This window comes from Amphiprion ocellaris, chromosome 16 (genome assembly GCF_022539595.1).
Source record: "Amphiprion ocellaris isolate individual 3 ecotype Okinawa chromosome 16, ASM2253959v1, whole genome shotgun sequence".
NCBI lineage: Eukaryota > Metazoa > Chordata > Actinopteri > Pomacentridae > Amphiprion > Amphiprion ocellaris.
The window spans coordinates 12390278-12412704 of record NC_072781.1 but is presented as its reverse complement, the minus strand read 5'-3'; the positions used below and the strand labels follow the sequence as shown (position 1 = coordinate 12412704).

At 39.3% G+C, this 22427-nt stretch overlaps 2 protein-coding genes across 7 annotated transcripts; both read left to right on the top strand.

Annotated features, from left to right (window-relative positions):
- The first annotated feature begins 1421 nt into the window (after positions 1 to 1421).
- On the top strand, positions 1422 to 10558 carry LOC111581409 (inhibitor of nuclear factor kappa-B kinase subunit alpha-like). 5 transcript variants are annotated; one of them, XR_008604412.1, is made up of 24 exons: positions 1422 to 1788; positions 2317 to 2468; positions 2561 to 2655; positions 2757 to 2874; positions 2961 to 3030; positions 3123 to 3211; positions 3307 to 3396; positions 3501 to 3625; positions 4269 to 4376; positions 4491 to 4626; positions 4749 to 4949; positions 5261 to 5363; positions 5866 to 5989; positions 6061 to 6212; positions 6305 to 6366; positions 6443 to 6552; positions 6976 to 7025; positions 7291 to 7399; positions 7521 to 7668; positions 7809 to 7858; positions 8163 to 8262; positions 8682 to 8757; positions 9648 to 9827; positions 10135 to 10558. XR_008604412.1 is itself a non-coding variant. In XM_035956968.2 (22 exons), the coding sequence occupies exons 2-22, from the start codon at positions 2364 to 2366 to the stop codon at positions 10137 to 10139; spliced, it is 2094 nt and encodes a 697-aa protein (XP_035812861.2). In that variant the 5' UTR covers positions 1422 to 1788; positions 2317 to 2363; the 3' UTR covers positions 10140 to 10558. The 5 variants fall into 5 exon arrangements, 3 of the variants coding, with proteins under 3 accessions (XP_035812861.2, XP_023145334.2, XP_023145333.2); XR_008604411.1 differs by having other exon boundaries at positions 8682 to 9827; XM_035956968.2 differs by lacking the exons at positions 8682 to 8757; positions 9648 to 9827 and having other exon boundaries at positions 8163 to 8206.
- A 2437-nt stretch (positions 10559 to 12995) lies between these two features.
- On the top strand, positions 12996 to 21199 carry erlin1 (ER lipid raft associated 1). 2 transcript variants are annotated; one of them, XM_023289589.3, is made up of 12 exons: positions 12996 to 13151; positions 14260 to 14388; positions 14874 to 14955; positions 16003 to 16049; positions 16135 to 16196; positions 16282 to 16407; positions 16527 to 16600; positions 17333 to 17391; positions 17534 to 17625; positions 17782 to 17871; positions 17986 to 18065; positions 18667 to 21199. In XM_023289589.3, exons 2-12 carry the CDS (start codon positions 14276 to 14278, stop codon positions 18856 to 18858), a joined length of 1017 nt encoding a protein of 338 aa, XP_023145357.1. In that variant the 5' UTR covers positions 12996 to 13151; positions 14260 to 14275; the 3' UTR covers positions 18859 to 21199. The 2 variants fall into 2 exon arrangements, with proteins under 2 accessions (XP_023145357.1, XP_035812875.1); XM_035956982.2 differs by having other exon boundaries at positions 13005 to 13075.
- Positions 21200 to 22427: the final 1228 nt, after the last annotated feature.

Below are 22427 nucleotides of genomic sequence, written 5' to 3'. Positions count from 1 at the left end.
AATAACAAACGCAACAAAAGCTCTAAGGAATGTTGCTTCATTATGACTAATGACAGCGCTGACCCACATTTCATCAGCCCCTAACTACTGTTTTGATTCTAGATTAATTGCACAATTCTTGGAGTCCAGTATGAGCTCACGTTCTGCTTAAAAGATGGAGAAATGTTGCACTTCCACAAATTTTTAAAAAATGTTTCTTACTTTAATCCAACTATGTCACAGAGGATGTTGATAATCTGCAATATGAAATATCCCATTTGATTGTTAAAAATGCTCTGTTATTCTATTATGTAAATGAACAGTGAATGTGAATGAAAATGAGGTGGCATTTATGACAGACTGAAAGCAGACTAAAATATTAACATTGAAACTGTTGAACATTAGCTGTTCTCTTTTTTATGACAATGATACCTACTGTATTGCACATGGGAGGTGAATTTCTGTGTTTCTGTTCATGTTTCTCCTCTACTGTTTACAGTTCACAAAAAACTAACTCATGCTAAAATAAGTACTCAGATATTTTACTTGGATAAAAGCTGACATCATGTAGAAACACTCTGTTACAAGTAAAAGTTAATACATATGCTCCAATACATAAGCAATATATATATGAAAATATGCTTGAAGTACCAAAAGGATACATACATATCATCAGCCAATGTCAGAATCATATTGTACATATCAAAGAAATGATCATTCAATTAGTTTTCTAATTTAAAAAAAAACAGCCAGCTATTTCAATGCTCAATTAATTAATTAACTTTAACTATTTGTTTTAGAAGAAAAAATGTAAAGCTTTTTAAAATTGAATATTTTCTGATTCCGTTCCTCCTCTACGACACTAAACTGAATCTTTAATTTTGGTAATAATTGGTATTTTCACCACTTTGTGCCATTTTATAGATGAAAGAACTATTTGATAACAAGAAAATGATTAACTGATTATCAGCCATGGTAACACTAGTACACTGTATATTGTATAATTGGTTTAGAACTGTAGATACATTTTGTCTGTATTCCTTAGATACTGTAGCTGGTAAGGGCAATGAAATTTATGCCAGGATAGCTGAAGTTATTATAATAACTAACAATTTATTGTATGAATAATTAGAATTTACAGAGTATTTAAGTTTTCGGATAACTGCAGAGGATTCTATATTTTCAGCATTTGCCTGTAAAGTACAGTGTAAAAGGATTACAAGTACCTCAGAAGTGTACTTAGTGCTTGAGCAAATTTCACATCTGTCCCTTTCAGTCACTGCGTGGGATCAGGCCTGAAGCTGTGCCTATTGCACCATCTAGTGAACAAAATGAGACATCATCGAAGTTTTGGAAATATTCGTTCGTTGCTTTCAAGGATGGGCTCAGCTTTGGTGGTAAAAGGAGACAAAGCAGTGGGCTGACTCCACACCCTGAGGGTTGTTTGGAAATCCCCCCTCAGAAGGACCGTGAAACACTCGTGTCTCACTGCTGCTGTGGAGCTGCACACGCATGCGCACCGCCTGCCTGTCAGCGTGTACTTTCACTTTACGCAGATATCAAGCTGTCTGTCACTCGTAGCGGATTTCCACCCAAAACTGCAACAAAAAACAGGACCCAAACTTCAACTTTAAGCCATGTTTGGCGTACTCATAGGGTGAAGGTGTACTTTCGCCGGTTCGGTCTTCTTATTCAACACTAAAACAGAAAACGAACCGTAAACAACACGGTTAGCTAACTCTGCAGCAACAATGTTCTGACACCCAAAGTGAGCTAACTGTTATCTGAAGACTCTGAGCTGCTGCACAGGTGAGTAGGTAACATTTAAAGGGTGAAATGTCGCCCTAGTAGACGTTTTGTTCAAGATAGTCCAGCTGTCTTTGAACAGTCTTACTTCACTAAACCTAACGCAGTCAATCCTACAACAACAAATGACTTACTGACTGCTAGTTAGCATCAGTATGAGAAAAATGCAAATGTCTGAACCACTGGAAGATATAATAAAGTAATAACGTAAGAAGCTAATACGGTAACAGTAAGCTAGCTATAAAATAAAGCGTTATACGTACATAAGACTTTAATATCCATGTAAAATAAAGTAGGAAAGGTTACCAAACACTAGTGGTATTCACTAATGAGCTATGCTTTAATACATGCTGTACAGGCCAACTAACTGCTAGCAACAACACTGTTCTCTGCTGGTTCAGATATAGGTGCTACAGGCGGTATACATGCTCAAATTAAAGGTTTAAAGCCAAGAAGCGTTAAGGTTTACAATGAAGACCAATGTTCCCTGGGCTGAATAAGATTTTTTGTTGTTGTTTTGGCTCTTGTTAGCAGAGGTCCTTTGCACTGTGCCTGGTGGCTGCAGCAGACCTCAGGCTATGGAGCGGACTGCACTGAAACAGAACCAGCTGTGTGGCTCATGGGAGATGAAGGGGGAACTTGGGACAGGGGGCTTTGGGCACGTCTACCTGTACCAGCACCTTGTAAGTTCTGTTACACATCGAGGAGAGCCTAAATCCCAGACCCGGATGTGTGTTGCCGTTGTTTTTACTCACCGTCTGTGTGTTTGGAGCAGGAGTTGGGGTCGAAGATTGCTGTGAAACTTTGCCGCCTGGAGCTAAACTCCAAGAACAAAGACCGCTGGAGCAGAGAGATTCAGATAATGAAGAAGTGAGTGTAAATCATCTGCTTGTACTGACAAAGATGCCTTTCACTCTACATTTTGTACTTGTCAAGCCGTTGCAGAATGTTTGGAGCTCTTTCTGTTGCAGACTGAACCATGTGAACGTAGTTCAGGCCAGGGAAGTACCAGAAGAACTGAGCTCCATTGCTTTAAATGACCTACCACTGCTGGCCATGGAATACTGTTCAAGAGGAGATCTACGCAAGGTACTAAATGGATATGTGATAAAAACCCTAAACAACATGTTGTCTTTTCAAGCAGTTTCACTTACTTGATGTGCCTCTTTGTTTAGCTGCTGAATAAACCAGAAAATTGTTGTGGACTAAAGGAGAGTGAGGTCCTTTCGCTGCTCAGTGACATTGGTAAAGTTTTTGTCAGCTGTTATTTTGACAACAGGCCACTATAATCACATCTTTATGCATAATATATATGGATTTGTTCTTTACAAATACAGGTTCTGGTATCCAATATCTCCATGAAAATAAGATCATTCACAGAGACTTAAAGCCCGAGAACATAGTTTTACAAGAGGTTGATGGGAAGGTGAGCTAATTTCTCTCTTTTCTCTCTGCAATTTCATATATATACTCTGTATCTTTCTGTGTCTTGCTGTCATAATGGAAACATGTTTCTTCCAGCTTGCCCATAAAATCATAGATCTGGGTTATGCAAAAGACCTGGAGCAGGGCAGTCTCTGTACATCCTTTGTTGGAACTCTACAGTATCTGGTAGGTGTTGCATCACTGCTGCACTCTTTTATGATTCAGTGTTTCTTTCAAAGGATGTCAACAATCATGCACTGTTAGAATAAATCTGTCTGTTTGTGTGCCAGGCTCCAGAGCTGTTTGAGAGTAAACCCTACACTGTAACTGTGGACTACTGGAGCTTTGGGACAGTAATCTTTGAATGCACTTGTGGCTTTCGCCCCTTTCTGCACCACATGCAGCCTGTACAATGGTGAGTCAACATTACATTGATACATATTTCATCTGTAAACTAAGGAACCTTGGCATAAGCATGACACGAAACACACATTTTGGGGATTCAACGCTGCATGATGCCTCCATATATTAATACACAAATATGATGTGAAGATACTTAGCTGTCATGCTAATCTTTGCACATCTACACCGGTGTCCCATAATAATGAATAAGTACACAAATAAATAAAACACGGGAAATGTTAGACAGAAAATGTTGTGTTATACAGATATATAAAGAAACTCGACAAAGTCACACTAAATTACAGTCTGTGCCTGGTCTGCAACAATGCTTATATGGGTAGTATGGCTCAAAATAACATCCAAATTAATGCCACGATCAAAGTTTTTTTTGAGTAGAGCATTGCATTGTAACGTGATCACTGTTATTAATGTCACATGTCAGTGGTCTTTTTGTTGTGACTGATCGGTGTATGTGTGACATACTCTTCTTCCTATAGGGGTGGTGATGACCAGTATGTCTATAAATCTGCATAATAGTTGTATATTAAAAGTGGAGACGCGTTCAAAATGAGTGTTAATCAACATTTTGTGGATCTAATTCCACTTTGTTGGATTTAAATTTTTGTCTTTGGCTGCATATTTTCCTGCTTTTGTAGGACAAGCAAAGTCAAGAACAAAGGTCCCAAAGATATCATGGCCGTAGAGGACATGAATGGAGAAGTCAGGTTCTCCTCACATCTTCCATATCCCAACAACCTCAGCAGGTAGAGACGAAAAGACACCTTTTACATACCTAGCAGTCAAGCGTACCGCATTCAAACTCGCATCTAACCTGTGTGTCCGTGTGTGTGTCTGTGTGTGTGTCTGTGTTTTCGCAGGCCTGTGCTAGAACCAGTCGAGTCTCTTCTGCAGATGTTGCTACTGTGGGACCCTGCGACGCGAGGTGGAGGTCTGGATCCCGACACAAACAAGCCACATTGCTACACGACTCTGCAGAATGTTCTCAACATGAAGGTCAGTCATGTGAACTTTGCTTGTGTCTAGAGTCACTTAAACCAGCTTTTATGGAATGCTTTCATGGTTTCACACAGACTAGAGGGTAGTAATCAAAGCATTCTGCACATTTACATGCCCAGGTCATCCATGTGTTGGACATGACGTCAGCACAGCTGCACTCGGTGGTTTTGGGTGCTGAGGAGAGCTTGCACTCCCTGCAGCTTCGCCTGGAGACGCACACTCAGACACACATCTCCCCGCTGAGTCAAGAGCTGCTGCAGGAGACGGGAATCTCCCTCGACCCACGCAGACCACCTGCACACTGTCTGCCAGATGGATTGGTATGTCACACACATCAGCAAAAATATCTAATCTCAAACAGATGCAGCCGCAAGTTTATATGTAGCAGCGGATAACAGCAGTTGCTGTTTCTTATCTCCATATTTTAAAAATATTGGTTTGTTGTGAAATAATGGGTAGTCCTGAGTTACACAGTGCTGTTTCTCGTAAAAAGAAAGGGTTTTGTCATTTTTTTGTTTACCCTTCATACTTTAACAATGAGGAAAAATTAACTTTTAGATTCCAGTGGGTTTTTTTTTGTTGTTTTGTCTTAACACATTCACAATAATATTTAATAATATATCTCCTTTAGCGTGGCTGGGACACCTCCATAGTCTTCCTGTTTGATAAGAGCCTGACCAAGTACTCTGGACCACTGACTGCCAGACCTCTGCCAGACAGTGTCAACTTTATAGGTGAGATATATTGCTGTGCACTGAACTTTAAGATGATAGTCTTAACCTAACTCTTCAGTTTCACCGTCTGCTACTAACCTCTGAAGTGTTGCTTTGGCACCGCAAGTTAGCAACAGGATGCAGTTATGAGAATAGTAGCATTAAACCACATATTTTGATCAAGGTTTATTGTTTTCTTTGAGTTTACCAATAACCCAAATTCATGAATATACCTTAGATTCTACATTCTTTCTTAAGTGACTAATAAACCAGTTAAACCAGTCATTAGTAGATCCTTTGCAGGTAACATTCTTACCTGAATTACATGTTCTGACATAAATATAAATTACATAAGCAAACAAAACTGGCGGTATGCAAGATTTACAGTGTTTTTGTTGTGACATGCTAGTCATGAGTGCAAGGTCTTTATTAGTGTTTTTAGCAAAGTTAAAGCAGCTTCTTTGAAAGTGTTGTCCAAATGAGTGTGGGAATCATGTATCTTTTGTGCACCATGTTGTCTCAGTCAGGGAGACGAAGACACAGCTGCCCCTGTCTGCTCTTAGGAAGGTGTGGGCCGAAGCAGTCAGCTACATCTGTGGACTGAAAGAGGACTACATTCGACTGTACCAGGGCCAGAGAGCTGCCATGTAAGTTTATAAATGCACACAAACACATATGTGCACTCACACAGTGACACGTTTAATTTGTGTCTGTGTAGGCTCAGTCTGCTGCGCTACAACACCAACTTAACTCGATACAAGAACCTGCTGTTCTCCCAGTCGCAGCAGCTCCGAGCCAAACTGGTGTTCTTTAAGACCAGCATCCAGCATGACCTTGAGCAATACACCAAGCAGAGGAACACCGGCATCTGTGAGTGGATGTTAATGTCCTGTTGTAATACATGCACCAGTTTCAAGTCATTCCTGAAGCATTAAGTCAGTTAACTGTGTGTTTCTGTGAAGCCTCAGAAAAAATGCTGAAGTCATGGCAGGACAATGAAGAGAAGGCTGACGAGTTTACGAAGGTACAGTTGTAATTCTACACAAATTTACTGTAATTTATATAAAGGCACTGCAATACTAAGTGGCTTTCTGCTGTAGGTTGCAGATGTGGGATATCTGGATGAGGAGATTGTGGCTCTGCATTCTGAGATTGTGGAACTGCAGAGGAGTCCGTTTGCGAGGAGACAGGGGGACATCATGGAACAGCTGTCAGTGTCTCATGCTGTGCTTACATTATAGTCATTTCTTTTAAGGACTGGTTCATAAAGTGTAGCTTAAAGCAGTAGTCAGGTGTCCATATGTACATAGAATTAATTCTTCTATTAATAATCCATACCTAAAGTGGTCAGTGGAAATGATGGGGGACATTTTGTGTTGTTGCTACAGCAAAGCAAGGGAATACAAAGAATAAACATGGTACTGAGCAGAAAGTAACCTCCCCATTGTTTTGTTTTTTTTTTACATCAGACTCCTGAAGCATCATGCTAACTTCAGAAAAAATTTGGAATATATTATTGATTATGATTTTAATGTACACGTGGACACTATTGTTTTAAGATGGAATTCAACCGATCCGTAAGAGTAACCGTTTGTTTTTGCAAGTTAATTCTGTGTTTCGTCTTTATTTCCAGTGAAAAAAAGGCAATTGAACTCTACAAGCAACTGAAAGCTAAGTGCAAAAGTCAGTACCAACTATATACTACTACACATGGGTTATAGGGGCTCCTGTAGTTGTGTATATAGCCAACAATAGTGCTGGGGAATCAGATAATGGACATAATTTAGTCGTAATAAATAAGTTGGAAGATCTGCAGAAGAATTCAATGGGTCCCAGGGTCCGTAATTATTCACTGTAGCTGTAATTTAAAAAAAAAAAAAAAAGCGGGATGTGTGATGGATGGTGTGAAGTGTGTGTTGTACATGGATGATACTTATGTTTTCTGTAGGTCCTGACCCTCCACATGGCTACAGCGACAGCTCAGAAATGGTGAAGACCATACTGCAGACAGTCCAGAACCAGGACAGAGTACTGAAAGACTTGTACACTCACCTGAGGTAATTTATCTGCAAGTTTAGTTCCAGCAGATACATTCACAAGCATAAAAAGCTCAGCATAACTGAGGTATTATTTTTACAGTTGCCTGTTTTTTTTTTCCATCTTTCTCTTTTTCTGTAGTACAATTCTGGTGTGTAAGCAGCGCATTGTGGATTTGTTCCCAAAGTTGGAAAGGGCGGTAGAGAACATTAAAACTGCAGAAGCAGCAGTGATGCAGATGCAAATGAAGAGACAGAAGGAGTTCTGGTACCTCCTCAGGATTGTCTGTGTGAGCATATAATAAATGACACTACAGAAAATACTCCTAGCTTTTAATGATGTTTTTGTAGCTAAAGCTCTGCAGTACCTTAAAAAAAGGTATAAGTCCAACAATACTGTTACTTATAAGGTGTGTGGTTGTGTCTTTAGGCTCAGAGCAGTTCTCCAAGTCAGTCACTTATACAACAACCTGCTGACAGGTAAGATCGGTTCAAGTTGCAATCCTCTGCTCAAAGTTTCACAGAGCTGTTGGTATGTTACTGCTGTATCTGAAAAAACACTGTTAAGGGGACGCATGTGTGTCTGTTTTTTGACTTCCACATTGACTTCTGCACTGTATAACAGATTGTATGATCTGCTGCATTGCGTACAAATCACAAAACTGCCACGAGAGGTCACTCCATTGCTTTTAAAAAGTCAAGGAGCATGTGGAAAATGGACTCTCAAGAATTACTAATGACCTGAAGACTTGCAGTCAATTTTATTTCTCCTGTTCTCTTTCAGTGAAACGGTTCATCAGTTACTGGATGAAAACCAGCGTTATCTAGGTCAGCTCACTTCCCTGTTGCAAGATGCCACCCAGGAGATGGAGCACAGTGTCATGGTGTGCTATACATGTGTGAAAGAGTGTGCTCATGCATATATGCAGATCCCTGATGTAACAGCTTGTATATCAATGCACCTATTCAATGTTAAAAATAGTCTGATTCGTTATTGTGAATATCATCGATCACTTGTGTAATTTACTTTGTACTGACTTTTTGCTTCTGGAAGCATATATATATATATATATATATATATATATATATATATATATATATATATATATATATATATATATATATACACACACTACCAGACAAATTTTGGGCACACCTTCTCATTCACTGTTTTTTCTTTATTTTTACTACTTTCTACATTGTAGATACATACCGAAGATATCAAAACTATGAAGCAAGATATATGGAATTATGTAGCAAACAAACAATTGTGAAGTAACTCTTAACATGTTTTATGTTTCAGATTCTCCAAAACAGCCACCCTTTGCTTTGATGACAGCTTTGCACATTCTTGGTATTCTCTCAATGAGCTTCATGAGGTAGTCACCTGAAATGGTTTTCACTTCACAGCTGTGCCTTGTCAAGGTTAATTTGTGGAATTTCTTGCCTTCTTAATGGGGTTGGGACCATCAGTTGTGCTGTGCAGAAGTCAGGTTGGTACACAATTGACAGCCCTATTTGAGAACCGTTAGAATCCATATTATGGCAAGAACCAATCAGCTAAGTAAAGAGAAACGACTGTCTCTCATTACTGAAGGTCTGTCAGTCGGGAAAATAGCAAAAACTTTGAATGTATCCCCAAGTGCAGTCGCAAAATCCATCAAGTGCTATGACGAAACTGGTTCGCATGAGGACCTTCCCAGGAAAGGAAAACAAAGAGTCACTTCTGCTGCTGAAGATAAGTTCATCCAAGTCACCAGCCTCAGAAATCACAAGTTAACAGCAGCTCAGATTAGAGCCCAGATAAATGCCACACAGAGTTCTAGTAGCAGACACATCTCTATATCAGCTGTTCAGAGGAGACTTACCAATCAGGCCTTTATGATCAAATAGCTGCTAAGAAACAACTACTAAGGAAAAGCGACAAGCAGAAGAGATTTGTTTGGGCCAAAAAACACAAGGAATGGACATTAGACCAGTGGAAATCTGTACTTTGGTCTGATGAGTCCAAATTTGAGATCTTTGGTTCTACCAGCCGTGTCTTTGTGCGATGCAGAAAAGATGAACGGATGTTCATGTATGCATGGTTCCCACCGTGAAGCATGGAGGAGGAGGTGTGATGGTGTGGAGGTGCTTAGCTGGTGACACTGTTTAGGATTTATTCAAAACTGAAGGCACACTGAACCAGCATGGCTACCACAGCATCCTGCAGCGACATGCCATCCCATCCGGTTTGCGTTTAGTTGGACTATCATTTATTTTTCAACAGGACAATGACCCCAAACACACCTCCAGGCTGTGTAAGGGCTAGCTGACAGCTGACCTGGCCTCCACAATCACCTGACCTAAACCCAATCGAGATAGTTTGGGATGAGATGAACTGCAGAGTGGAGGCAAAAGGGGCCAACAAGTGTTTAGCATCTCTGAGAACTCCTCCAAGACTGTTCAGGTGACTACCTCATGAAGCTGATCCAGAGAATGCCAAGAATGTGCAAAGCATTAATCAAAGAAAAGGGTGGCAATTTTAAAGAATCTAAAATGTAAAACATGTTTTGACTTATTCAGTTTTGATGCCTTCAGTGAGAATCTACAATGTAAACAGTCATGAAAACAAAGAAAAAAACATGAAATGAGAAGGTGTGTCCAAACTGTTGACTGGTAGTGTACATATATAACAATATGAAAATATGCATGAAATGTAGATTGAGAATTGTGTTTGTAGTATTACTGCATAAACACCTTTCTTCTGTCTTTAGGATGAGGACTGGAGCTGGACTCGGTACGGCTCAGAGAAAGTGGAAGCTCAGAAAATGTAGCAACTGGCCAAAGATTTTTTACTGTAAAAAGTGCCTTATTAGAGTTACACTATCTGAAAACGTTGTGATTCCATACTGTGTCATTTTGATGTATGTAGTGCTGCAATATAGTGAAACAGCATGATTTGGTAAGCTATACATGTTTTAACTTAAAAATATACGATTGAATCCAAGTGTAGCTATGATGTATTTATTTAATTGATGATATTGATTGGAGTAAAACTTTGCTGCTAACCAACTATGCATGATGGAATGTGAATACATTTTTATAAATGTAAGGCAAATAGACTGTTTTTTCTTTGTTCAAGCAAGTTCTTGCGATAAATTTGTTTCTTCTTTGCAAATATCACTGTTTAAGAATCTGTTTGTTTTGTTTTTTTTCCACACAGTTGACTCAATAAGACCCAGGTTGTAATTACCCTATACTAAATTTATTCAGAACACTGAAAATTATTTATAAACATTAGAAAAAGTATTATATATAATGTTAAATTGTTGTAACCTTAATATTTACAAGAAAACCACTCAGAGAGCACACTACTATGCCAAGGCTGCTCAGTTGTATGATTTCCAGTGGATGGATGAAATCTCTAAAATATTTGTGATCTGCAGCGGTGCATTTGTAGTAGGAATCGTGATCGTCAGCAGGCAGCTGATGTAGTGTTCACTTGTCATAGTTACAGTGACGCTGTGCCTCTACCTCGCAATGATACAGAAATCGTTAACAAATCTGTGGATCCAGACTATAAGTCGCATCACTACAAATTATTAAATATATAATGGTCACAAATAGTCCGACACTAATATTACTCCATAACAAAACACAAAGTGTGTTGCTGTTACAGCCTGCTTCACGTCATAGTATTTTCTGACAAAGTAAAACTAAGAGAGACATGAAATAATGATGGTTGCTAAAGACACAGTAATGTTAATCATTTTAACTTCAACTTTTTCTTTGAACAGAAATGGGAGACAAGTTGAGTCATTGTCAATTTCACAAAGTCGTTTTGAACTTACCTGTCAGCTCAGCTCACTCCTGTTGTGTTGTCTGGCTGAGGCTTACTCCTGTATGTTACTGAGAAGACAGCAGTGAGGACTGAATGGAGTCAGAGCTCCATGAATTGGACAAAAGGACTGTGCGACTCCATCACTTAAGAGCATTTACTGTTTTATGACAAATTAAGAATATATCAGCGTTTAATTGCCAAAGCGCTGGCCAATGTTGATTTTTATGAAAAGGGCTATAATCGCCCAGCTGATAAATCAGTGGTGCCCTACAGTTTACCATCTTCCATTTCAAGTTGCTTAGTTCTGGGACTACCAGATTAATTGCCCATTTGCGCATGTGCGATGGCAAGATGGTAAGTCTACTTGGACAAACTGCCCAAAATGCATTGCCAGAGACGTTTCAGGGATTTCATTCAGCGCTGCAGATGCTTTAATTGCGTTAAATTTATTCATCTGATTAATTATGATGATGGCTTATCCCACGTTAACGCATTAATTTGACAGCCCCAAAACATATGTGTATATATATATATGTGTGTGTGTGTGTATTTTTAGATTTGTAATTGTTTTTTGTTGATTGATGTTTATCAGTAATATGTTTATTAATCGTGTTTCTAACTGCCAGACATCTTTATCCAGTAATACATGGCCCATCCAAAAAAAAGTCGCACACACTAATATTTCGTTGGACCACCTTTGGCTGAGAAATGACACATGTTCGCCATGGCATCGTTTTTGCAATGTCACAGCATTTATTTCTGTCCAGAGTTGCATTAATTTTCTACCAAGATCTTATACTGATGGTGGGAGAGTCGGACCGCTGCACAGTCACCACACCACCACATCCCAAAGATTCTCAAAGGGGCTGATGTCTGGACTCTGTGGAGGTCAACTCATGTGTGAAAATGACGTCTCATGCTCCCTGATCCACTCATTCACAATGTGAGCCCCATGAATCCTGGCATCGTCATCTTGGAACATGCCCATGCCATCAGGGAAGTAAACTCCATTGACAGAAAGACCTGGTTATTCAATATACTCAGGTAGTCAACTGACCTCATTTTTTGGGAACGTAACGTTGCTGATCATAACCCTAACCCCCACAGGCACTAACCATGATGAATGCATCACCTCATCCACCTCCCTTCTTACCGTGAAGTTTCCATCACTTTGGAACAGGGTAAATCCGGACTCATCAGACCACATGGCCTTCTCCCATTGCCCCAGAGTCCAATCTTCATGCTCCATAGCAAACTGAAGCCTTTTTGTGTCATTAACCTCACTGATCAGTGGTTTTCTTAGAGCTACACAGCTGTTTAGTCCTAATCCCTTGAGTTTCCTTCGTATTGTGTGTGTGGAAATGCTCTTACTTTCACTATTAAACATAGCCATGAATTCACATGCTGATTTCCTACGATCATCTAAAAGTTTGTTCCGACCACATTTGTTTCTCGAAGATGACAGTTCACCAATATTCTTCCAGGTTTTAAAAATTCGTTAGACGGTTCTTAACCGGTGTAAAGACAATGGATTGATGGATAGCTGTATCCTAATAAAGGGCAAAATTCAGGCTCTCAGGACATTATTGCTCTCGAATTAATTGGCCAGTGATTGTTTTATATTATTGAAGACTGTATCTGGTAGATATATATCAGTTCAAAGTAAATGATTTAATCGGATTTTATATAAGGAATACTTGGAGAATTTTATATCGTCAGCGCCCTTGACTACCATATTAACGTCTGTTTCTCCCACAGTCCATGAAGGCAGCATCGTGTAACAAGTCGAAGCGAGAGAGAAAGCAGTGGGAGGCGGGGTGAGGGGGCTGGGTGGTTGAATGATAAGACCAAAAGGGAGACTGATCCATACAGTGGTAATTTTATTTATCATAAGCCCGTCGTTTACTCCAATGCATATATGCGGATGATTTTAATTTAGCGCAGAGTAAGGTGAGTCCACTTGTTCCCTTTCCACTAGCAGACTAGCAAGCTAAGGTTAGCATGTAGCTACAGAGTGACTTCCGAACCCACCCGATATTGCAAGCTAGCTAGCTACCTAGCTAACCCAGCCAGCTAGGTTAACGAACGAATGGTGGGTCAGCCTCCGCTACTATTGAGTTAATTTAATTCATTGGGATAGTTGCATTTGAAAATACGTAGCTTTAAAGCTTCGTCTTGCGTTATACACTGAAAGAGGAATTCCTCGCTATATGCCTCCTTAAAGTCATTCTGCAAGCTCATCTTGCATGTTAGCGTTAGCTGTTCGACCAACGTAAAATGTTAACTACATGGAAAAGGTCCAGTCAGCCTGGGTGCACCTGTGTTAAAGTCAGGTCATACTACGTTGTACATTTACTAGCTGACGGTCAGTCTGGTATGGAGACCTGATACAGTCATATAAACACGCCAAGCTGTAGATATGGGAGGCTGTGTAGTCTATGCGTTATGTTTTATTTAGACTCTGATAATCCTGCGTAGATGATAGCAACGAATCCACAGAGTGACATCTCACTCCAGAAAAGGAGAAAACAACCTCAGAGCTTTTGTAAAACATTGCTTTGATAACGAAATACCACACAGACAGACATGTTTGTGTTCCTCTTTACTACCAGGGTTTCCTGCAGTTGAACACTACTCAGTGCCAATACTTTTTCTGGCCTTTTCATATCTCATTGGCTTACTGATAGGTGCACATATAGTATTTTACGATAATATCACACCAGTTTGAGGGTAGATTAAATATTAGAAACACGTCTCACTGTTAAGCAATATGATTCAACAGCATTACAACGTCAGAAACCATCAAGCTTTGATCATAAACACCACTCAGTTATTTTCGTAAAGCTGGACGTGAAGGAAGGCTTTATGGCAGATCTGTTGAATTAAATTGCATTAGGTTAAGCAAGGGTTCATTTGATCGACTGGTAACTGACAACTGCATGTCCTGCTGCTCACAACTGCAGTGTACGTCTGACTGTAGGTGTAATGGTGCCCAGAGGGTTTAATGTTTGTGGTATAAATATTTCCATATTTTCATGCTTTTTTTCTGTGTCTTCAGGTGAGTGCTAGTAAGGATGACGATGCCGCATGTAGGGGCAGTTTTTGCAGCTATTGCAGGAGTGATGGCCATCATGCTGCACTCCTCTATTCACAAAATAGAAGAAGGACATCTTGCTGTGTACTACAGGTATTCCAATACATCTGTCTAGCAGAAATATTCCAAAACTTACATATTAGTAATGGTAACACCACATTATTTGATTCAGTTATGCAATATTTTTGTTTTGTTTACTTGGAATGTTATTTTAAGAAGCGTATTATCTTATAGTGATGCATATACATTTTGCCAGGGTGTGGAAATATTATTTGTTTTCTGTGCTTCAAGCATGTTGAACCAGAGAGATCCTAGGCTTACAATAGACCATTTTTGTATGCATTATTCACATGTAATATAGACAGATCACAACAAAGCTTAATTGTCGTTGGTGTTCATGAAATGTAAAAAAAATAACTCGACAGGAGCGTACTGTAATTAAATGCAGCTTTATTCAACAAAACGTGAATAACTATAATTTGACATTTCACGTCTCTCATCCACTCCTCTTAAATATAATCATAACGTAACCTGATGTTCAGAAATCAGACCAGGCAATTTGTTTGTATTTGTTTCAGAGGTGGGGCCTTGCTGACTTCTCCCAATGGTCCTGGATATCACATTATGCTGCCTTTCATTACCACCTACAGATCAGTTCAGGTAAACTAACATTTTCGCCCTGATACTTGGCCTCTTACCCGAGGCATATCTAATGGAAGAGTCTGCCATGAGGTGCTGCTCATGAGAACTTCTATAAATAAGTCCGCTACAGCACGAAGCACTTGTCAGTCAACCGAGGCTGCAGCAGGTCTGTTTGACACAAAGTTAATGCACCGGTATTGTGCGAGTACACATGGTTAGAAAAGCTACTGAATCTCTTAAAACATACTGTGCTCTATTACAGTATACATTGGTGAAATTTCTACTTTTTTGCTCAACAATTGCTGATGTTGGTGGGATCACAGATACACCATTGTCATGTTTTCTGAAATCACATTTTGTCTGCATAGAAGGTGAAATTTCATAAATACAAGATGACATTGTTGTCTGCCACAGAAACAGAAAATGACCTTTAACAGTGATCAACAATGGATATTACATATTCAAAAAACGTGCACAAATGCACATGTAGAATAGGATTAAAACTATTTAATCTACAACTGTCAAGTCAGTGTACATTATTCTAGTCTGCAGAGCGAATAAAGAGTTTTTGTAGATGAGGTAGGTTACTAGGGTCCTGTGTGATAAAGAGGTACATTTTTGATTGCTTACTAAGTGTAGAAATCAAAGAGGAGATTTTTGGGGAGACAAAATTATTTTTCTGGCTTGATTAGTTATTAGTTGAAAATAAAATTCATATTTTTTAAAAACCTGTAGCACCCACAATCTGAAAGTGACATTGTAGAATTTAATAAAATCACATTTACCAAGGTTTATTTATTAGCTTTTTGACCCTAGAGTTTTCAAATTCATCTCATGGTTTGGGGTCAGTTGCTGTGGGGAGGGTTTTTTTTATATATATATATATATATATATATATGTGTGTGTGTGTATATATATATATATATATATATATATATATATATATATATATATATATATATATATTATAGAACAGATTTTCACCTAAAACAAGCTTGCACTACTTAATGTAATTGTACATACTTAACAGAAACTACTAACATCTGTTTTGAATGTGTGTTTCAGACTACACTCCAAACAGATGAGATCAAGAATGTGCCTTGTGGAACAAGGTACGACTGAGCTTACTGATTAAGAAATTGATCCACTCGTGTAAATCATTATGTATTTAACTTTTTGTTTTTTTGTTCCTCACAGTGGTGGTGTCATGATCTACTTTGACAGGATAGAAGTAGTTAACATGCTGGTCCCTTCCGCAGGTAGAACGCATTCAAATGTCTTTCATTGCAAAAGTTCCTCATTTGTTTGACTCATTAACTGTTGCTCTTGCTCTGTCTTCTGCAGTGGTGGACATTGTGAGGAACTACACGGCTGACTATGACAAAACTCTAATTTTCAACAAGATTCACCATGAACTCAACCAGTTCTGCAGTGTGCACACACTACAAGAGGTCTACATTGAGTTATTTGGTGAATACATTTTTGTTTCTTTCTAACACAGTATGTGGTGTGTGTTCATTCCTGAAATTCCAAAGATGTGAATCGCAGCATTATGTGTGTTTTAACAGTTGCTGTTTGTTGCCTTGCAGACATTATAGATGAGAATCTCAAGACTGCATTGCAGAAAGATCTTAATGCGATGGCACCTGGACTTACAATACAGGTATTTAAACGCACACAAGCTGTAGTTTATTAATGTTTACGTTGTAGTAATCATGAAATATGCATTTTAACGCATTTTTTCTTTTGAAAATTTTCTTCTCCATCTCTATTTAATTTGGCAATCAGTAATCTCAGGCATTTCTTATACAGCACATTCACTTACGAGGTAGTAGACCAGGCAAGTAAAGATGGGAAATAAGATGGGGTCACATGTGGTTCTTAGACTCTTTGGATACACACACCAGCTAGAATCAAGCAGTAGCAGCAGGTATATGGAGAATGGAGATCAAGGTACGGAGTCATTTGTGTTAATTATTGATGCTCACAGATTGATATAAAACAATCAGCATTTGTATCAACCATCAGGTGTTGTTCTGACCACCACTTTGGCACATGCCTGTTGTAAGTATTTAGTTGACTCCTATTGAGACAAAACAAAAGATAAGTCACACAGATTTAGCATCCATTCAGTATTGTGGTGGTGCTATCAAATGGGGAAATCTGACACCAAACTGTAAATACAAACCTATGCTGTAGTTATCTATATGATGACTGTCATTAAAAAAATATAAATAATAAGTGTAATTGCAATTCTCGACTCAAATTTTGAACAAATACCGGTAGACCAATTCTATCCAGTCGTCCAATTTCTGTAAAAATTACTGGTTTTGAGCAAAGAGTCATGTTTTTCTCCCTATTTTCTCTTCTGCACCATTTCCCCATCCTGATGAAGGCCGTCCGTGTTACCAAGCCAAAGATCCCTGAGGCTATCAGGAGGAACTTTGAACTCATGTGAGTTTGTAAAACTACTTACCAGCACAGGCTCCAGTTTCTCTGTGACCCACCCACTCAGTTCAAGTAGGACCACACGGAAAGCAAAACACTTGAAGGACCTCATTTTTGTGTGTGTGTGTGTGTGTCTGTATGCATGCAGGGAGGCAGAGAAGACTCGTCTGCTAATAACAGCTCAGACTCAGAAGGTTGTGGAAAAGGAAGCAGAAACCGAAAGGAAGAAGGCCATTATTGGTACATGTGTTTGTTTTACTGTAAATCAGCCAGCTAATTTTATTTATTTGCATGACCGTCCGTACAATTTTAGCAGTTTGTCTCATGCAGTCACTCATGTGTAACCTCCCAGCCGCCCTCTGCTTTCTGTATAGCTCATGTTTTTCTCTCCTACAGAGGCACAGAAAGTGGCCCAGGTAGCAGAGATCCAGTTCCAGCAGAAGGTCATGGAGAAAGAGACGGAGAAGAGGATCTCTGGAATAGAGGGTTAGCCTGACTGCTTTCACTTCCCATCAGTGAGGTGGATTTGTGTGTTCCTCAGTGCCTGGTGTGCTGCTTTATCATATGCCTGTCTCATTCAACACTGTTTCTTTGTTTTAGATGCTGCCTTCCTGGCCAGGGAGAAGGCTAAAGCTGATGCAGAATATTACACTGCTGCCAAGTTTGCTGAAGCAAACACGGTAAAAGACTGTTAACATACTTTGATACAGAAACGTATAGCCATCTCACTCCGTGTAATATAATCACTTTGAAGTATAATTACAGTATTACAAGGTATTTTCATGAGAGCTACACAGTGAATACTGCCAGAATTGAGCTAATACTATCCACTGTAATCTGTTTGTGGTGAAGATTTCACCACATGATCAGAACAGAACTAAATAAATAGATTCAGACTATGTTGCGCAAAAATTGTATAACTGGTGTTTATCAAACTAACTGTTAACATTTTCCCCTCCGACCTGTGAGTGACTCAGCAAAACTCTGAATTTTTTCAACATTAGGCTGGTTAGGGTTCTGACTGATTCAGAAAGATGTTATGATCAATTAATGATTATCCCCTTGAGCTGAATCAGATCCTGTAGGAACTCACTTAATCTCACTTAAAGTTAATATCAGCTACTTCCCCACTACTTAAGTCACTCCAGCAGCAGCGTTTATTTTCAGCCAAGTAGATGCTATACATAGTCAGATCTCATTAAGATTCATACCAGTGCTGTGACATAACCCAGCACTCATCTAACTCTCACATACTGTTGTCTTTGTCCGAAATGTTCACAGCTGAAGTTAACGCCGGAATACCTGGAGCTGATGAAGTACCAGGCCATCGCAGCTAACAGTAAGATCTACTTTGGCCAGGACATCCCCAACATGTTTGTAGAGGGAACCAACAGTCCCTCAAAGTCTGCACGCTCCCCTTCTTTGCCAAATGCTGAACAGGACTTGTTTAAAATGAAGCCAGACAGACAGTGAGTCCACAGCTCTGCCTCTGCACAGGACAGGAGAACCTGCTGAGGACTTGTCTTGTCAGTGGGGAGGAAAACACTGAACTGAAGATGATAGGTGAAGGAGCTTTGCAGCTAGTTTGGTGAACAAAACACTTCAGTCTTAAATCTGAATGGCAAAGAAAGAGTTGGAAAACTTAAAGTGAAAGACGAGTGAAAGTGAGAGGTAGGACGTATGAGATGAAAAGGAAAGTTTCTGAATCTTCCACTCTTTGCGAAAAGGCGTGCTTTAGGAATGAGATTGATGCCATAGTTAAAAATCAAAAGCATACGAATGCTTATGCCTGGGAAGGCGACAGCAAGTGGTCGCCCTAATTTACACGTGCTTGTGTTTAATTTTGCTTCTGGAGCTGCATTGCTTTTTTTTTTGTTGTATGCAAGAAAAAAATGATTTGTTGATGAAAGTGAGTTATAGATTTTTGAGAATTAACCTCTGATTTAGCTGCACTGGAATCTGACAGGCAACACTAATTAAGTGCTGAATGGACAATATAAGTTTTTAAGGCGGGAAAAGTCATCTCTGTGCCATCTTCTCTTGCACTGGGTCACTGGTTCGCTGCTCTCTACCAGCTCGAATCAGTGTGAGGACTGTTTTATCTCGCCTGATGTCAAAAGCTGCTGGTGGATGAACTAATAACACTCGACAGGTTACAGACAGATTATTGAGCATTATAACTGTAGGGATTGCGGCAGCACTAGATGGAGTCCACCTTTATTCCTAGACTAAAATTATTCAGACATGAGCTGTGAAAGATTAGTGGAGTCTTGGATGAGTTGCGTCAGGTTGGTAGTAATGCAGTATATTATCTGGTGTTAGTTGTGGTTGAGATCTGCTGACCTCCTGTGACACCTACTGTGAAGGAGAATGAGCGGGGGAAAAAAGTGCTGCTTAAAGAAAATCACATTTTGTCTTTTCACAATAATTCAGGATGATTAATAGCTAATACAGGAACGCTATGATAAAGCAGTTGAATAGTAGTGGGCAGTTCCCCTGTAGGAAATTATGATTTTTATTCCCTGTCAAGAAGTTAACACATTGTTTTTCCCTCCGTCTGGTTTTGATCATCAGATCCATGCATGAGGAAATTTGTAGTTTGGTTGATTCGGATGGCTAGTAGCTAGCGACTGTCTGCCATCTCTGTTGTTATAGAGCTTATTCAGACATGGTTAAATGTAAATTCTCAGGAAATGTATTTTATTTTCATAAGACAGCTGCTCAACGCTGGGCAGAGCGTGCACTCTCCACAAGTCCGAAGCAACAAATGACTTTGATTGAAGGATTCGTTATGGTTTAATGTCAAATTAAAATGGAAAATACACTGCTTTTAACAAAAGAAATCAAGAGTTGTGTCTCCTGCTGATATGGACAGTGACATTTTCATTAAACCATCGCTATTTTACCGCACCATCTATTTACAATAGGTGTCTAATTATAACATCCTAAGGCTTTTGGTCTGTAAAAATGAAACAAATATAACCTCCTTTCCACTGTAAATGTTTACATATTTGCTGTAATTCAAGAACTGATGGACTACAGAATTCTGCAGTCTTTGCGAACCAGGATGTTTTAATGGGTTCTACTGGCTAAGTGACACACAACGATGAATTACAATACATTAAATTACACTTAGTGAGAATTTATTTAACCTCTGATCAGTTTTGTAACGACACGAGCGCCAATACTACACAGTATTTTAATGCTGTGTAAATAGAAGCTTTGTTCTATTTAGAGATGAATGTTGATATTGCTTGGGTTTAAAAAAAAGATGCAAGTTGGTGCTAGTTCTTGTGTGTTTACGCTTTTGGTTTTTGTTCAGCTCTGTGTTTCAGAAACATGGAAATACTTCCACTAATCGGAATTGAAGCCTTAAATAATAATGGGTTACCCCAGACTTCCAGACTTAAAGGTTCAGTGATTCTTAAGAACTAAAAGGCTCCACTGGGACTCGGCTGTGAGACTTCTCTAGAGCTCGGATGGACATACTTTACTGTACGCTTCATCATAGAATCTAGCTGAGAAAGACGCAATGTTCAGGGGACACCGTTAGTGTTTGGAAGATGTCGTGCTGTTTACGTGACCTCCAAATGCCAGTTCAAGGCTGCGCTCTGCATTTGCTTTGGTGGTGGGTTCAAATAAAGATGCAAGAGAGAGGTTTGAATCACTTATGAAAATGATTTTTTTTCTTTGTCAATATTTTGTACAATCTGTGAAATTTCAACATTGTCTTCTTGTTTTAAAAGGTTTATATGCAAAAATGTTTTCAAGTTTTGACAATGTTCTTATGTAAAATAAAAAGCCTATTTTGGTACCTCTCCTCTCTGTTTGCGGTTGTGCGTGGGTGTTGTGTAGTACACACTAGTGCCAACAGGAGGTGAGCTAACACCATGTTAGATCTGTTTAACTACTAGGCTCCAAACCACTTTTGCTGTGGTGAATGAAAGGCAAGATTAGTTAAACAAAGCAATGGAGGTTAAAAAAAAATCCCCCAAAATTCACTTCAATGGGTCAGTTGGATAATGAGCATAAAAAATGGCCAAGAAATGTGAATTAGATGGACAAGCTGGTTGAGAATGCAAAACTAACATTTCTCCACAACCAAGTTTACACAAGAATTAGAAAAAGATTTAAATAATGTACAAATTCAAAGAAAAACCAATAAGGAACTCAAAGTTCCTATTCTCTGTGGGGCACTTAAACTACACATGCACACAAAAAAGGCTCTGGTTTCCAAATGATGTTAGAGCTAATGAGTTTAAAATCTTCCTGGCCCACATTTAAGCCATACAGAGTAAATGTTATTTGTTTTCTACCAAATGTTGTAGTCAAACATCGTTTTCTACCATGTGCATGTGTAGGCTAGTTATTTATTTTCATGGCTGCACAGTTGTGGCAACGTGAGGACGACTCAGGGAACACTTGCTGGATATATAAACACAATCTATCACACAGTCCCTGTTGTTCTAACCCACATAATGTGTTGTAAACATTACAAAAACAGAGCTGTGTTTGTCTGTTGAGTTTGTAAAACGGTCACCGTCCCGAGAGAGTGACTCCAAACCTCAAGGCCTGGCCTCAGCTCGGCCAGTCAGCTGTTCACAAAGGCTTTCCAGGAAGCGCTCAGACCATGCATGTGTGCGTGTCACCGCTGTGTGGATGACCAGATGAGGGATAGCTTCCTCTTATGACCTCTCAGTCCTTGTGGAGATCTCTGGTAGCCTTTTAATGCCAAATCATCAGTTTTTGCCCTCTGGGGGAGTTTTCAGCTTTAGTTTGACCCACATTAGGATTTAGGAGATCATAAAGCATGTTTTTGACTGTAAATAAACTTCGCTCATCCCTATTTGCTTTTTTTTAAACTGAGGAGGTTTTGTGTGTTTGTCTGTTGGCCCGGTGGTCTCATTATTTGGTGTCAGGGGTACAAAGTCAGCGAGTTTAAAGCCGTCCCTCTCAGGGAAGTGAGGTCAATGTCAGGTTTTTGCTGCTTTCCTGGATGAAGCAGCACTTCTTTTTCCTTCCTTTTGTCCCTCCACTCATCA

Excerpts from the sequence above, each read along its gene's own strand:
- LOC111581409 (XM_023289566.3), top strand. The coding sequence starts at position 2,364 with ATGGAGCGGACTGCACTGAAACAGAACCAGCTGTGTGGCTCATGGGAG. Across the intron at positions 4,627-4,748 it reads AGAATGTTCTCAACATGAAG|GTCATCCATGTGTTGGACAT; the intron begins GTCAGTCATGTG and ends TTACATGCCCAG. Across the intron at positions 5,364-5,865 it reads AGACAGTGTCAACTTTATAG|TCAGGGAGACGAAGACACAG; the intron begins GTGAGATATATT and ends ATGTTGTCTCAG.
- erlin1 (XM_023289589.3), top strand. The coding sequence starts at position 14,276 with ATGACGATGCCGCATGTAGGGGCAGTTTTTGCAGCTATTGCAGGAGTG. Across the intron at positions 16,197-16,281 it reads CATGCTGGTCCCTTCCGCAG|TGGTGGACATTGTGAGGAAC; the intron begins GTAGAACGCATT and ends TGTCTTCTGCAG. Across the intron at positions 16,601-17,332 it reads CACCTGGACTTACAATACAG|GCCGTCCGTGTTACCAAGCC; the intron begins GTATTTAAACGC and ends ATCCTGATGAAG.